Here is a 17,259-nt window from a genome sequence, read left to right as displayed (position 1 = left end):
CGAAGCAAAGGCTTAGAGTTGCTTCTGTAGAAGTTAATCGATTATTAATCAATTAACCAGCAAGGGCTTGAGAGCAGGTTTTGTCCCTAGCCCCGTGCTGGGCATTAGGAGGTCTGTGAACACAAAAGACACACAAGACGTGGCCCCCACTCTCAAGGAAACAACAGTAAAGGCAGTATGTAAGTGTGTGCTCCGTGGGATGGGTCTGTGTACAGCTGTATTTCATAAGATGTATAGGAGAGGAGAGTAAGAAACGTTGTTATGAAGGAGGTGGAATTTGAAATTGGGTTTGAAAGAAGGGGGCAGTTTGGCTAGCAGGAAGGAAAAAAGCAGTCCAGGCAAGAGAAACAACAGAAGTGTTTTCTGCATCCAAACAGATCAGACCCTCAGAAATAAACTAGACAGAGAAAAAACTGGGATTTTTTTCTCTGCGCCGTTTTGCTATTTCCATCAGAGTGAACAAAAAAAAAACTCTTCCCCTAGCCTGCCCCACTCTGCCTCACATGTCCACCAGGGGGCAGAGCTGCTGCTTCTGCAGCTGTAGCTCAAGTACCACCAGAGAGGAAGGCGAGGGATCCCAGACTTCTCCTCAAATCAGCCAGTTGGGCTGCCCAGAGGCCAGGGGTGGGCACCAGTTTCCTCAGTCTGAGCTGCCTTCATATTCAGCCTAGAAGTTAGGGAAGAAATAGAGTAAAGAATGGAAGAGGAAGTTGGGTGATGCTGAAAGGGAAGAGAGCAAGACATTAAAGAGGCATTCCCCCACAGAATCTAACCTCTGCACCATGAAAAGACCTTCCAATGGGGTTTCCATGGGTTCAGGCTACTCATACCTTCTGCTGTTGTCTTGGCTGAGGAAAGCTTAATGCAAGGCTTGGGTAACTATGAAAAATGACCAACTGCTTGTCTAAGACTGGTTTCAGGACAGTCAACCCAGGTTCTCTGGACAAGGGTAGCCATTCCAGCCACTGTAAGGAGGAATGCTTGTGGTTTGGGGAGTACACACCTCCTGGCCATCACCCCAGGCCCTGGTGTCATACTGTGGGCTGTGTATGACCATTGGCGTGCCACTGGCATCCTTTAGGAGCCCTGAACTCAGTATTTAGCTTTACTGTATACCCCACCATCTGAGCCAGGCCACAGGGTCCTGAAGCCACAAGAGTACAGGGGGTTACAGGTAAGGTTTGAACACTAGTTTGAAGGGACACTGGTTTGAAGCCAGAAATCCTGGCTTTTATCTGTCTCTAGCTGTGCCACTTTGGATGGGTGAACCAACTTCTCTGTGCCTTTGTTTCCCCATTTGTGAAATAGAAAGGTTGAATGAGAGAACAGTATGACGTGGGTTCCAGCTCTGAAATTTTGAAAAACAGACACTCCTTTGGCCAGAAGAACTGGGGAATGGGCAGGGTGCTAGGGGAAGTGAGCGGCGACTGAGCAGCCTGAAGAGCCAACCCTACGCCCCTACAGCTCCCCAGCAGAGGCCACTGCGGCACTGCCCGCCCCGCCCCCGCCCTCAGGATCCGGCGGCACACACCCACGGCTCCCTCGGAGACTTCTGGAATCTCGCTGGATTCCTCCTAGGAATGCTTATTGCCCTTTACATCTGCAAATCGCTTTACATCAGCAACCCCGCCGCGCGATTATTAATCATCGCAATCGTCCTCCTTCCGCCTATAAAGAGAATTGCGGGGGTTCGGATTTATGAAGGTGAAATCCGAAGGTAATTTGCTTGGGATTCATTCAATGATCAGTTAACTAAAGTTAATTAAGCGCATAATATGAACAAGGCGCAAAGAGACACACAAATCCAGTTACTATGGGGGTCAGAATTGTAGGGGTCCTCAAAGAACTTCACTGACATTCCAACTATGTCATGGGGGGGTAGTTAGAAGGTGATGGACGATCTCGCCTCACAAGCCTGATGATACTGCTGCAATCGTTACGCACCCCCGCCAGTTCATTTTACCAGGCCGAGTAAAGTGACCTTCCCAAGGTCACTTATCCCCCAAGAGGCAACACTGATCCCAGAATCTCGGTCTTCAAAGCTTTCCACTGCACCATGGGCGAGAATTTTAAGTTCAAGCCTATAAAATATAAAATAGAGTTAGTCGAGGGATGGCTGTTTCCACGATTTCCGGGCACAGAGTGAGAAAATCGTGATCCCAGCTCAACCCCCCGGAAAAACGAGACAGTCCCAACTCTCGACTGCAGCCTCAGCAAGCAGAGACACCGAGTCAAGCAATGTTAGAGACCCCAGAGCTCCTCCATCAGTCACCCACGCCCTCTCTCGGGGTCCCCAGAGCCCCCGCCCCTCTCCTCCGCCCGGGTGTCCGGGAAGGGGCGGGGGGCGCGCGGAACACAGCCGCCCGCCGCATTCCACGGGGGCGTGGCCGGCGGCAGGGGGCGGGGCGGGCGGGAGTCCAGCTCCCAGCCTCCTCCCGACGGGCCGCGCGGCGGCTGCGCCAAATATGGGCAGAGCGGAAGCGGCGGGCAGACGTCACGGCGCCGGGTGGGGGCCGCGCTACAGGGCCGATGACGGGGGTCGCTGACGGCGCCGACGTGTCACCATGGAAACCAAACAGTAAATAGAAGACTCGCGAGCTGCTGGCACCGCGTGACCCGGCGACCTGGCCTGGAGCAAAGGGCCGGAAGCTGGGAAGGGCCGGGAGAAACCTGGGCCTGGTAGACGGGGACAGGGGTGCGGCGAGGGTGCAGAGAGGGCGGAGGAGGGGACACCGAGAGAGCACCCTTTCTGGGAGGTCCCTGGGAAGCCAGCTCTCCCTCAGCCCAGGATCCAGCGGGGGCAGGAATTTTTATTCTTTCAGGAATAGAAAGAAGCTCTCCTGGATGGAAAGAAGCCTTGCTGTCCTTTTTGAAGGGGTTCCATCGGCCTGCAGGGTTATTGGGGATATTGGTTTTGCTTTCTTTTTCCGTTTTGGTGGCTAAGAATTCAGGTGTTGGAGCTACACTACCCCCGACTCAAATTCCAGCTCCGCCACTCTAGATGGATGATCTTGAGCAGATCACAATCCTTCTGTGCCCCCAGACTATATTATCTATAAAATAAGGCTGATAGCAGGACTTGCCTGCTAGGGTTGTTTTAATGAGTTACTATAGGGGTGTGTGTGTGTGTGTGTGTGTGTGTGTGTGTGTGTGTGTGTTTGGAACAGTGTCTAGCACACTGAGCCCAAATTAGTGCTAGCTGTTTATTTTTATTCCTAAGCAGCACAACAGTGGCTTACCTAGTATTAGGCAACTACTACATCATGTGACTGATGTAATGTTTTGTTTTCTTGGTTCGTTTTTTAGTTTTAAAGTAAATAATTTTAAAAGAATTTTCCATTTTAAAGTTAATATTAAAATTTAGTAAAATGTTTCATGTATTCGCTGAAATGTGCATTTAACAAATAAAAACATTACCTGTCTGTTTGCACTGCTTCACGGCTGTAAATGTTAAACACAAAAACTCTAAGTTGTTATATAGAATAACAGACCTGGAGTAATTCAAGGTCAATTTCCTTGTCTTTACAGCCACTGTGTTATCTTTGTTTCAAATCTACTGTTCAAACACAGTATTGTGTACTACCATAGGGTTGGAGACACACACTGCACCCTAAAAGATCTCAAATGATTCTGAGCCATTACAAACTCACCCGTAAAATGAAAGCATACAGTTAAGTCCATGTTTTGGAGACCAACTGTTAGTATAACTGGGAGTTTACTTCCATGTAGAATACAATGCATTAAAAGATAAGTAATCTTTTAAATGAAGCTTACAAATACATTTTGAAAACTCAACAGTAATCCCAGCAACTGTTTAGAACTTAAAAAAACAACCAAAGATTTTTTCAGGAAGGAGTATTTTGTCACTGACAATGTCTAGAATTGCCGGTTCGTGGTGTTAATTAAAAAACAGACCAACTTTAGCTGGTTTTATTATTTCTTTTAAATTATCAGAAGATAATGTGACCCCTTGTGGATAACAGACCCTAAGGTGACCCCCAATAATTCCTGCCTCCTGGTGTCTATGCCTTTGTGTAATTCCCTCCCCTTGAGTGCAGGTGGAACTCAAGACTTGCTTCGTTTTTTTCCTTTTTTATTTTTTATTTATTTTTTTTATTGCCGTAACATAGGTTTATAACATTATATAAATTTCAGGTGTACATCATTATATTTCAATTTCTGTATAGATTACATCATGTTCACCACCCAAAGACAATTACAATCCATCACTACACACATGTGCCTAATCCCTTTCGCCCTCCTCCTTCCCCCACCAAGACTTGCTTCTAAGCGAAAGAATATGGCAAAGGCGATGGGATGTCACTGCTATGATTATGTCATGATATATATAGGTATATATATATAAAAGTCTCCATCCTGCTAGCACACACTAGTAGGTTCTCCTGGCAGGCTTGATGAAGTGAGCAGCCATGTTGAGGAAGCTCACATGGCAAGGAACTATGAGCAGCCTCTAGGACCTGGGGGAAGCTTCCAGCCAACAGTTAGCAAAAAGCCAGGCCTTCCACTCATCAAGCCATGCTGAGGCAGCATCCCCCATAGAAGAACTAGACAGACCTACAACTAGGATATACATCTATGCACTGGGGCTTTGGGGAGAAAAAAAGAAAAAGAGGAAGACTGGCAACAGATGTTAGCTCAGGGGCAATCTTCCTCAAAAAAAAGAAAGCCAGGCCTTAGTTATACAATCATAAGGAAGTGAAGTCTGCCAACAACAGGGATGAGCCCAGAGGTAGACTCTTCCCCATTCAAGCATCCAGCTGAGAACACAGCTCAGCTGACACCTTGACTGCAGCCCTGTGAGACCTTGAATAGAGGACCTTGCTAAGCTGTGCCCATACTCCTGACCCACAGAGACTGTGAGATAATAAATGTGTGCTGTCTGGGCTGGCCCCGTGGCGTAGTGGTTAAGTTTGCATGCTCCACTTTGGCAGCCAGGGGTTTGCAGTTTCAGATCCTGGGTGCGAGCCTACACACCGATCATCAAGCCATGCTCCGATGGCGTCCCACGTACAAAGTAGAGGAAGATGGGCACAGACGTTAGCTCAGGGACAATCTTCCTCAAGCAAAAAGAGGAAGACTGGCAACAGATGTTAGCTCAGGGCCAATCTTCCTCACCAAAAAAAAAAAAATCGTGTGTTGTTTCAAGCTGCTAAGTGTGTCGTAATTTGTTATAGAGAAATAGAACGCTAATCCATTCTCTTTGTGTGTACCTGGGACAGACTGCCCCCACCTGATGGCACTTGGTGTGCCCCTGCAGAACTGCATACACTGCTCAGGCCTTCCCCACTTGGTGATGTGGTGTGGGCCCCTTCAGTGCATTTCCACAGAGGTCATCTGATGTCATCAGAGTTTTGAAGCTGGAAAGGGAGCTCTGAGATTTTTGATACCCACTCCTGATATTTAGAGGAAATAGTCTCAGAGGGATTAGAGTCTCACCCTAGGTCACGTAAGTACATACTTAGGGGCAGATTTTAACATTCTAGCAAAGCAGTTAAGCACTTTGGCCTTTAGAGTCACAAAGAGCTGATTTCAACTCTCAGATCTGCTACTTACCAGTTGTGTGACCTTGGTTAACTTATTTAACCTTTTCTAGATCATTTTCCTATCTGTAAAATGAAGATCCTAATAATATCTGCCTTGTAGGATTGTAGTGAGGACTAAATGAGAGCGTCCATTCAACAAAAGAATTATTATGTGCCAGTTGCTAGAGGTAAAATGATTAGCATAGCAAAACTCGTCCCCGATTTAGCATTCTCTGTGAAGTGCACAGCCCAGCCCAGAGCAAGCGTGTGTGAAATGTTAGCCTTATCGATATTATGTCCTCGGGCTCCAGGTTTTATCCCAACCACGTGCCTCCAGACAAACTCTATAAATTCACATTGTAGAACCTCTATCGTGTAATTCCAACTGCCTACACTACACCTCCCTGGATATTCCACAGGCATCGCAAACTCAACGTGTCCGACACAGAACTTATCTTCTTATCCCCTGAACCTGCCCTTCTTCCTATGGTCACAAAGTCATTGGTGGAACCACAAGCCTCCTTGTGTGTCAAGCCTGGCAAACCTGGGAGTGAGCATGGATTCCTCCCTCTCCCTGACCTCCCACATCCACTCAATCACCAAGTCCCGACAGTCCTACCCCCTAATTACCTCTTGTTCCCTCTCCATTCCCACCACCACTGGCTTGGTTCAGCCTACACACAACTGAACTAAGTAAATACCAGGCTCTTCACGATCTGGCCACAGTTACCTCTTCCTGACCTATCTCCAGCTCCCTCGGCTTTGATGCGGCAATATTGATGTAAATGAAATCAAATGTACTTATGTGATGCTCTGTAATTTACATCTGCTACCCTCTCCTTCCCCCACCCCCACATTTTATAGTCCAGCAAAACCAAGCTCATTGTTTTATGAGTCTGTCTTCACAGTGCTATCGTTCTGTCTCCTGGAATTCCTCCACATGCCACTTGCCCGTCTAGCAAACTCCATCCATCTTTAAAGCCTAGCTCAGAGGTCACCTTCTCACAGACTCCCCCAGACAGGGTTCGTCACTCCCTCCTTCATGCACCCCCTGAGCCTCGTGTCAATTTTCATTGTTTCAGTGTCTTATAATGGATATGTTTATGTGTCTTTCTCCCTTACTAGGGAGAAAGAACTCTCTGAGGACAGGACCGTGCCTTCCTCACATCTGAATCCAGCACCGGAAACATAGCAGACACCCAGAAATGTTTTATTGAATGAAATGAAGCCCATGCTTGCTCCAGAGGGTATGTATTTTCTCCCCTGACCCCTTTCTCCCTGAATTATAAAGACGATAAATAGTAGCTAACATTTCTATAATACGTCTGTGTGCCAGGCACTGTAATAGGCACTCTATACATACTAACTTATTTAATGCTCACAACAACCGAAGAGGTGGGTGCAATTATTATCCCCCTCCTACAGATAGGGAAACTAAGGTGCAGAGAGGCAAAGTAACTTGCCCAACGTCACGGAGCCAGGATCCCAAGCTCAGTCTACGCTCTGAACTACTCTGCTGTATTAGATCCAATTCCTCAAATCCAGATGAATTCATCATATTGTTTTGATAAGTTTGGCTGTGATGACAGTCTCATGATTGACAAAAAGCCTGAAAACGAATCATTGTTTCTGTAGATCTGACCACAGATTGCTCCCCAAAGTGAACACGGCAGCAGCTGGCACCTGTGCCATTCACCCTCATCATGACATTGCTGCCCTTTGCTCCACACCGCTTAATGGGGCTCCCTTTCTATGGGCCTGCTCCTAATGTAACCATCGATCTTATCCAAATCTACTGCATGAACCAAACCTAAGCGCCATGTCAGTGTGAGCCGAAAGTAAAAAGGGCTTATTGATTAAGAAGAGCTGATGGCCACCGGGCAGGGCAGCCTCCTCAGAGCAATGGCCGGAGCCCTTTCTTCTCTTTGTCCTTTGGGCAGCTAAACAATGCTTCTCGGACAAAGGAAAGGTATCTTAGTTTGATCCGTGAGTGAGTGTGTGGAGCCATTGAAATGAATTGTGTTGCAGCTAAACTGGTTTATACTTCTGTTGCTTTCTTCTGTGTGTAAAGAAAGTGGAAATCTATCCAGCCAGCACCCTTCAGGCGCTTCGAACTCATTCATCAGGATTCAATACACTTTATTCCCATCTCCTTTTCCCTGGATCTAGGCTATTCTTGGTAAATGATGACTATGATAATGACATTGACATTGATAATAAGAGTGATAGCAGCTAACGCTTCTTCTTCTATTCTAATGCAGATCAAATTGTAGGTTTTATTTATTTATTTATTTATTTATTTTCCCCCAAAGCCCCAGTAGATAGTTGTACGTCATAGTTGCACATCCTTCTAGTTGCTGTATGTGGGACGCGGCCTCAGCATGGCCGGAGAAGCGGTGCGTCGGTGGGCTCCTGGGATTCAAACCCCGGCTGCCAGTAGCAGAGCGCGCGCACTTAACCGCTAAGAAACAGGGCCAGCCCTGTAGAACTCTTGACGAGAATTTTTTTTTAAACGAGGGATCATGCCCTTCCACTCAGGAAGAAATCTATGAAGTACACAGCTCATCTTCAGTGTTAAGTTCTAGTTATCTCCCTTTAGACACTTTTGTGATTTTTATCTGCCTTCATTCATTCATCAATCTCCATTCATTGAACAAGCATTTGAGTGCCTGGGAGGCATTAGGGATACAGCGGGGATCAAGACAGTACGGTCCCTGCTCACGTGGAGCTTGCAGTTCAGTGGTGAAGCACAGAAATTTGTTAAAAAGGAAAAGAAAACATAAATTAGGTGTTGCAGCGAGTATGTGCTGTGAAAGACAAAGCAGGGTAATGAGACAGAGAACCATGGGGAGAGAGTGTGTGCAGAAGTTACTCTAGATAGAACCACCTGTGAAGGCCTCTTGCAGGGACTGTGATTGAAGCTGAGTCCTGAACGACAGGAAGGAGCCAGCCTGGGCCAAGAGGCCCTGGCAGAGGTACAGCAAGTACACAGGCCCTGCAGCAGCCACATGCGTGCTCTGTGTCAGGAATGGAAGGAAGGCCAGCGAGCAGAGTGCCCGTAGGGGAGAAGCGCATGAGATGGAGCTGGGGAGCAGTCAAGAGCCAGCGCTTTATTGCTTTGGAATGAGTGGAAAGACTTTGAGCAAAATGAGGTTGATTACGGCAGCCTGAGTTCAGGCAACGCCAATAAGTAAAAAGGAAGAAGACGATAATGCAAAAGGAGAAGACCCAGGTGATGAATTGGGAGGAAGGTGGAGGTGGTGGGGTGGTGTAGAAAAGTCTTCAGGTCCCTGGAGTTAAACAGCTCCAGTCCAAGCACCTCCTGCTCCAAGAATTGTTACAGAAACCCCAGAACCGGCAATGGCTGGTGGCGTGTATAGGCCTCCTGGGGCCAGGTTAACCACAGCAAGGAAAACACCACAAGGACCCCCGAAATATACAGTGATGCATAGTTCCATCCCTGCAGTCCACTGCCAAGCAAGTAGAAAGTCAGAAGGATAAAGAAATGGGGAAGAGTTTTGTAGTAGCCAGCCATAAAACAAGAGGTAGGGATAAGATTTCAAAAAACCGGGCCCTTACACTTCAGCTAGACAACCAGTGTGCTCTGTTTGAAAATCAGAAAAGCAGCCACACGCAGTACAATTAAGGAATGGTCTTTGCTAACGCTTGTAAGGTAACTAGACCACAGCTAACCACCATGAACAGCCATTTCTCATCTGATCTCTGCTGGATCTACAACTGATGCAGACCACTCCATATAAGTGACAGGCCCTATTGCACTACGGAGGTTTAAGGTGTCACAACCGCTTTTTATATACTAGATTTAGGGGGTTTTCACTGTTATGTAAATGCATGAGCTAGATTCGGCAGTGTTCTTTCATAATGACTCTGCAAATACAAAACAAAAACAACAAAAAAAGAGTTAACTCTAATGTTTATAGCAAAACAGCTCAGCTTAAAGGGCTCTGATATTCAGCATTCAAGTGATGCTCATATCTCATTTATCTTTTGAGGAATTTGATTATTCTGTGTTTGGAAGAAGTCTGGGGCCGGCCCTGTGGCTTTGCGGTTAAGTGGGCGCGCTCCGCTGCTGGCGGCCCATCCCGGGCGCACACCGACGCACCACTTCTCCGGCCATGCTGAGGCCGCGTCCCACGTACAGCAACTAGAGGGATGTGCAGCTATGACATGCAGCTATCTACTGGGGGTTTGGGGGAAAAAATAAATAAATAAATAAATAAAAAGTCATCTCATACACAGTTTAAAGATTGATTTTTGTGTGTGTGTGTGTGAGGAATATCAGCCCTGAGCTAACATCCATGCCAATCCTCCTCTTTTTGATGAGGAAGACCGGCCCTGAGCTAACATCTATTGCCAATCCTCCTCCTCCTTTTTTTTCCCCCCTTTTTCTCCCCAAAGCCCCAGTAGATAGTTGTATGTCATAGTTGCACAGCTTTCTAGTTGCTGTATATGGGACGCAGCCTCAGCATGGCTGGAAAAGCAGTGTGTCAGTGCACGCCAGGGATCCGAACCCGGGCTGCCAATAGTGGAGCGCACATGCTTAACCGCTAAGCCATGGGGCCCGCCCCTAGATTTTTTTTAAATTTAAAATCATTGAACGGGGCCGGCCTGGTGGCACAGCGGTTAAGTGCTCGAACTCTGCTTCTGGGGTCCGGGGTTCTCTGTTTCAGATCCCAGGCGAGCACCGATGCACCACTTGTCAAGCCATGCTGTGGCGGTGTCCCGTATAATGTAGAGGAAGATGCATGGATGTTAGCCCAGGGCCAATCTTCCTCAGCAAAAAAGAGGAGGATTGGCATCGGATGTTAGCTCAGGGCTAATCTTCCTCACCAAAAAAAATATATATATATTGAAACTTCAGATGATTTCCTTAGAGTAATCATTTAAGAACTTTTACTTTGCCTCAGTCTCTTCTTTGTCCATTAATTAAAGATGGCATAATTGATTTACTTTCATTCACACATGGAAAGTTGTTGATGCAAAATTACTGTTATTAGAACAAATTGTTAAACGCTACCCTTTAATTTTGATAATTACTCAAGAGGCAGGGATGTGCAAAGATGATGCAGAATCTACAATCCACTGTCATATAGAGATAAATATTTTTTTCTTCTACCTTTTTTCCACCTAAAATTAATTAGAGCCAGAAGCGCAATGGCAGTTCATTCACTTTGAAGTTGATTGGCAGAGATGATCCAGGGGAGGCAGTGGAGGAATTCCAGGAGCCAAAGATGGAAGTGGGGTATGTGTTTGAAGCCAGACATAAAAGATATGAAATCCCCATTGCTTAATATCATAACAGGGCCTGGAATAGGAGAATTTTGAGAATACATGTGGAATATATTTCTGCTTGTTGTAATAGCACAGAATTTATTCATTCACCCACCCGGCAAATATTCATTAACCCTATACTAAATGCCAGGCACTGAGCCAGGTCTGGATATCTATTGATGAGCTAAACTAGACCTTCTCCCCATCAGGAAATGACCCCTGTCATCCTTATTCCCATCCTCTGCCATTATATGTGCATCTTTTACATCAGTGTTGAACATGGTGTCCTGAGATAGTTATTTTGTTGAGACCAATGTAAGGCCATATCTTGTGGGTAGGGATCAGAGTCTTTCCCAAAAGGAAGTTGACATTCCCAGTGTCCCTCATCCATGGGAGCTGTTGAATCCTGAGTGAGGAAAGGATTTGGAAAGAGCCCTTTGACTGAAAAGATAGAGATTTCCTTTCTTCTCTTGATCCCATGAAAATAGCAGGGAGCTTGGTGGGATGTCAACCCTATGTGGCACCCTATAATAGGCCTTTGAGAAGCCTGTTAAAGAGATTCCCTGTGAGTAAGTCCCTCTCCCTGGACATTTTTTTTTTTTTTATAATTTTATTTATTTTTTTCCCCCCAAAGCCCCAGTAGATAGTTGTATGTCACAGCAGCACATCCTTCTAGTTGCTGTATGTGGGACACGGCCTCAGCATGGCCAGAGAAGCGGTGCGTCGGTGCACGCCCGGGATCCGAACCCAGGCCGCCAGCAGCGGAGCGCGAGCACTTAACTGCTAAGCCACGGGGCTGGCCCCTCCCTGGACATTTAATGCAATCTTTTGTGTGTGTGTGTGAGGAAGATCAGCCCTGAGCTGACATCCATGCCAATCCTCCTCTTTTTGCTGAGGAAGACTGGCCCTGAGCTAACATCTGTGCAGATCTTCCTCCACTTTATGTGGGACGCCGCCACAGCATGGCTTGACAAGTGGTGCATCGGTGCGCGCCCGGGATCCGAACCCAGGCCGCCAGCAGCAGAGCACACGCACTTAACCACTACACCACGAGGCAAGCCCCCTAATGCAGTCTTGTTAATGGAGCAGCCTGGTCTCAGCTGGGCTGTGGTGACCTAGAGGAAAGGTCTGTGTCCAGGCCTGGGCCCGGGCTGTCAGGGAAATCAATGCTCTCTCTCTGTAGTCAGCATGGGGCTGACAGAGGCCATTAGTCAGGTCCCCAGAAGCAGTTCAGTGTCCAGGGCTAGAGGTCCAGCCTCCCTTCTCCATCTGGGAAATCTCCTTCCATGGGTTGTTATTACTATACATGTAAGGGAGCCAGCTGGCTCCCTAACAGTGTATATCACCTTGTTATTTCAGATCTGGGTGTTAGTTATAGTAATTCTGTATTTAGTTTAGGTCATATTTAAAGGCTACAGGAAATTTACCCTCTAAACAGCAAACAGGGAGTCTAAGGCCACTTTCAGTATTGCCAGACAGGCAAAAATAATATGCAAGTGGTGTGCAATGTATCAGTGCTCTTAAGAGTCTAAAGTAAGTTGCTTTCAAATGTTAATGACTATATGAGGAGCAGATCATAGTAGATCTCAGATCATAGGTGAGAACGTCAACCTCAGTGGAACTGTCATTTTAAATTAAGACTTTCAACTTGATGGAATGTGACACCCCATAACCACTCAGTGATTTTCATTATCACCAAAGCATTAGAAGGTTGGCACTGAAGCTCCTCTTCCACCCAGCAAACATGGTCTCTGGCGTCCAAGCCTGGTGCCTGCAGGAATCCTGAGAGCAGGGCAGGAAGGGCGCCGCCTCCTTTCTTGGTGGTTTGTACATGTGCGTGTAAGTGCCCCATTAACAGAGGTGTCCCAGACAAAGGTCATGTTCTCCTTTAAGATGATAAAATTTCTAAATTAAAGCTTATTCAGGGTAATGTTGACTTCTCCCTATTGAGCTATTGCGTAATGTTTTATTTACTGAATGATTAACCATTGTTTGTACTGTTTGAGATCTCTTTCAACTTCTGAGCCAGCCTTTTCTTCCCCCAGAATGTTAGGCGTATGATGTTAAAGAAGCTTCAGAAATTACAATACATTTATTACATAGGGATAGAACAGTAGCCTTCCTTTCCTTCTGAGAATAAAAATAATCCAACTAAATGTATGTATGTTAGAGTTAAGGACTGAGAAGTTTATTTTTTCCCTAACGAAGTGAAAACTTTTTTTCAACCAAGTATTAAAGACGCAGGTCAGCCTGATGGATGGGGTCATGAATGAGGAAGTTAAGATTCCAATCCCAACAGTGGAATATTAAGGTCTTTCATTCTAATCATTCTTCAATTTGCTCACCTTTAAGGTAGAAGTAACCCTTCACATGATTTTGTGGGAATAAAAAGTTAAAAAGTGGTTTGTGCAAAGCTTAATTCTACTTGCTGCGAGGATTCTTTTAAGATCAAGACATTTAAATTTAATATTAGCACAACTAGATTTAAATATTCCCCCCTTTGACTTTTGAAACAAAAAAAGAAGCAGGAAGACATGTTCCCACGAAAGCTAATGCACAGCATGTTCCCACCCCCAGAATCTGTAGCGAATCTGAGCATTGCAATGTGAAGACGCGTATTTGTAAAATATTCCAACATCAGCTCTACAGTTTCCTTCTCTTTGATAAAGGATCAAACAAAGGGTGTGTCCCTCTCCAGGAGCTGCCTTTCTTGACAAACTGGTCTCCAACAAATACCTTTCAGAACCTTACAAAACTTCCAGAATGAAAAGAGCACAATGCTGGTCGCATTCAACTTAAATGCTTTTATTGACAATGTCTTTGAACAATAAGCAAACAATGCTTAAATTTTTCATTCAAATTCACTTTCCACATGTCAGAAGACCTCAAGGTAGAAAAAAATAAAATAAAAATATAAATATCTGAGAATCCATCTTAATAAATAAATTAAAAACACAATAAAACGTTTTCATGGAAAACTGTTAATGTCAGAACATTCAGACCACCTCAACAATGCATGATCAGTAACATTACAATGAACATTGATGTTGAAGAAAAACTACAGTACATGGATATAGCTATTTATTTCTATCTACTAGAAAATAAAGTCATATCTTTTCTTAGTTTAATATTGGTCATTGCTAATCAGAACACACTATTGCCAGGAACACAGTAGTTATTGTTAAAATCAGCTGCACTAGATACAATTTGAAAATATCCAGCACCAGGTTAATTCCAATAATGAACCCAATAGATTAGTTAATGCTATGAGAAGACTAAAGAGAAAGAGAAAAGAGACACAGACCCAGGCCTGGCTCAACATGCTACTAACTACCAGCTCTCAGATGTGTCACTGGGAACAATACACACTCCATGCGTTTTGCTACATCTCCGGAAGAGGTAAGGACTTGAGTCCACACGTGGATGCTTTCAAGTCCTTAAGGCCCACAGCCTGGTGTGTTTCACGCACAGATAAGGTCCTCCCTAGGTCTACGGGAACCCTCGAGGGAAGACGTGTTTCTCCTCTCTGTAATGCACCAACTGGGGCAGTGGCACTTATGTGTGCCTGCTGCCTCCCCTCCCCGCCTGCTCACAGGGCCAGCAGCGTGGGTGAGCTGAGCGAGTCAGAGGAGGGCTCATTGCTGCTGCTGCCCTTGCGGTGCGCAGCCGCACAGCTGGGGAAGGAGTCAGCCTCGGGGTAGGTGAAGACGAAGGAAGACGTGTAAGTAGTGCAGCTGGGAGTACAGGTGACCACCGGAGTGCACAGGGGCTCCAGCTCTGTGGCCATGGGCCCCATCCCCAGGGAGCCACCATGCAGAGGCTCCCAGTCTGCTGCATAGAAGGAACCAGACAGGTCCATGTCTGGCACAGAGCGGGCGGTCTCAGAGCCACTGGGCCTGGAAGATGCTGGGAACATGAAGTCATCAAACGGCTCGGCCTTCAGCTCCATGCTGCTGATGCTCTTGACAGGCTCCACTGAGGGCTTGGGCTCAGGGTCATTAAGGAGGGGCAGGGTGAAGGCCTCCTCAGATTCGGGGGTGGCAGCCTCAGGCAGGCCCCCACTCAGATCAAGGGAAGCCACAGACATCTCTTCTGGGAAGCCCAGGTCATTGGGGATCTTGCAGGCAGGTCGGTGAGCTGCCAGGATGAACTCTAGTTTTTCCTTCTCCTTCAGCAGGTTGGCAATCTCCGTCTGCAGAGCAGACTTCTCATCTTCTAGTTGGTCTGTCTCCTGTATACAGAGGGATAAAGCAAAGCATAAGACACAGTCTCAATCAAGGACATTGCTCCCTTATGCCCAATCTCCAACTTTCCTCTTAAGTTTTAAAAAGGAGTGACCCACAGGATCTACCTACCGCTTGGAGTGTGTCAGTCAGCTCCCTCCTCCGGTTCCGGCATTTGGCTGCAGCCATCTTATTCCTTTCCCTTCGGATTCTCCTTTTCTCTTCTTCTTCTGGGGACAACTAAAAGAAAGAAAAGAAGACCAACATTCAGTAACAGTGTCTGCCATCAGCTCCATTCACCCACCCCAGTGAAACTGGCTCCTGCGGCTTCCCAGCTTCCTGGCACCTTTTCTATGAAGCCGTTGCTAACCTGCAGTTGCAGGCTGGGTGTGACTTGCATTTCAAATAAGATCCTCAGCAAGAGAAGAAAGAATAGCCCAGTCTAAAAGCATGAGGTAGGAACCTATTAGGATATTTCTTGGGATGGGACTATCCGAGTCTGACTTGGGATGGAAAAGGCTTGGAGCCAGGGTTCCCTGTTCAGGATGTGTGGTCAGTTCCATCAGTGGCTGTACCCTCTCCACTGTGCTCCCCATCTACACCAATGCCCACTCCCTACAGAGAGTGGGTGCCAAAGAACTCCTCACCTGTTCCACCTTGCCCCTCCTGCCAATGCTCTGAGCTCTGCCTCCTGTCACTGTCTTCACGACTCCAGCCCTGGAGTAAGCCCCAGCCGGGGGGGTGGGGACTCCATAAGGGTGGGGAGCTCTGGTCTGGGATGGGGCCACGGAGGAGACCAGGGTCGGCTGCACCAGCCACTGCAGGTCCGGGCTGGTCGAGATGGCAGTTACCGTTGGGATGAAGTTGGCACTGGAGACGGCCAGATCCGTGCAGAAGTCCTAAAACGAAACAGAAGGGGAAAGCTGACGTGAGCGAGCAGGTTCTGGACACAGGTGGAGCGAGCCGAGTTCCCAGTGTCGCATGCAGCAGGGAGAGAGAGGGAGGAGAAACCGTCCTGTCATGGACCGCTCATGTCTTTTTATATGCCCCTCATCCTGGATGAAAGGTCTCCCCCTTTCCTCCCAAGAATTCCGCAGCGCGGTGCCTTTCTTCTCCATCCCTCTGCTGTGTTCCCGTTATCCCTTCAGCATCGCTCGCTTGAAAGGGGATTTGTTATAAATATCCCTGACGTCTGCGCTGACGCAGGCGCCGCTCCGGAGTCTCCTGAATGAACTCGCTTTTTATCAATGAAACTGCCTTACACACCCGCCTGCTTCACCCTCCTCCCCAGCCCCTCCTCCCTGCTCCAGGCTGCGAGGGGAGGGGGGGATTGCCGCTTTCTGCCGCCTCCCCGGAGGAGCCAGGCCCTAGTTAGCGAGTCTTTGCTTGGGACACGTTTGCTCCAACTAATGTCAGAGACCAGTCAGAGAGCGCGGGCCGGGGGCAGCTCAGAATGAGCCTGCCGCGGGAAAGGAGAACCAATTCCTACTATGACAAGCATGCCTGCGCTCCGAAGGAGTCCCGGGCTCCCGAGATGGGGCTGCTCCAGCCGGGGCAGCCTCCCTCCAGACCGAAAGGGGTCACTGACTCGTCTTTCTAAGCGTCCCGCCCCGGTGTCTCCTCCCCGGCCACCCCGAGCCCGGACACCGAGGCGGCCCGAAGCCAGCCTTACCTGCGCATTGACGGGAGAGCCCATGCTGGAGAAGGAGTCGGCCGGCGAGTGGTAGTAGGAGAGACTGTCTCCGGCCGGGGAGGCGCTGCTGCAGCGGGAGGAGGACGCCTCGTAGTCGGCGTTGAAGCCGGAGAACATCATGGTCGCGGTTAGTCAAAGCCGGGGCGAGGGGCTGAGGGGCGGAGACAGGTAGGAGCGGTGGGGCAGAGCTGGGTAGGAGCGCGGTCACTGCTCGCTCGCTGCGCCGCCGCTGGCTCTGTCTCAGCTTCCCGGCTGCTCACTGCAGATGCGGTTGGAGTACGAGGCGCCGCAGCTACTGCTTTTATAACAGCATTTTATGAATGAGCCCAACACGTCATGGGCGCAACCATCGTGGCGCCGCAGGGGTGGCTCGCGGACCTAGACACTTCTGCAGCCTCCTAGCTGCCTTCGCCGCCCTCGCAGCCCCCTCCCCTCCGTCTTGTTGTGTTTCTTTATCTTATGAGTGTTTAGCAACCTGGGTCTTAGGGGTCTCGTGGACCCCTTAAGA

At 47.8% G+C, this 17,259-nt stretch overlaps 1 protein-coding gene and 1 pseudogene across 1 annotated transcript; one reads left to right on the top strand and one right to left on the bottom strand.

Annotated features, from left to right (window-relative positions):
* LOC131420724 (protein CDV3 homolog) overlaps positions 1 to 9,242 on the top strand; it is a 109,633-nt pseudogene extending 100,391 nt beyond the window's left edge.
* A 4,377-nt stretch (positions 9,243 to 13,619) lies between these two features.
* On the bottom strand, positions 13,620 to 17,007 carry FOS (Fos proto-oncogene, AP-1 transcription factor subunit). The gene is made up of 4 exons (XM_058567394.1): positions 16,731 to 17,007; positions 15,706 to 15,957; positions 15,191 to 15,298; positions 13,620 to 15,066 (listed from the first exon to the last, which is right to left on the bottom strand). The coding sequence occupies exons 1-4, from the start codon at positions 16,869 to 16,871 to the stop codon at positions 14,425 to 14,427; spliced, it is 1,143 nt and encodes a 380-aa protein (XP_058423377.1). The 5' UTR covers positions 16,872 to 17,007; the 3' UTR covers positions 13,620 to 14,424.
* Between the last annotated feature and the right edge of the window lie 252 nt (positions 17,008 to 17,259).

This window comes from Diceros bicornis, chromosome 24 (genome assembly GCF_020826845.1).
Source record: "Diceros bicornis minor isolate mBicDic1 chromosome 24, mDicBic1.mat.cur, whole genome shotgun sequence".
NCBI classification, from domain to species: domain Eukaryota; kingdom Metazoa; phylum Chordata; class Mammalia; order Perissodactyla; family Rhinocerotidae; genus Diceros; species Diceros bicornis.
Note: the sequence above shows the minus strand (reverse complement) of the source record. Positions and strands in the feature narration are given on the sequence as shown.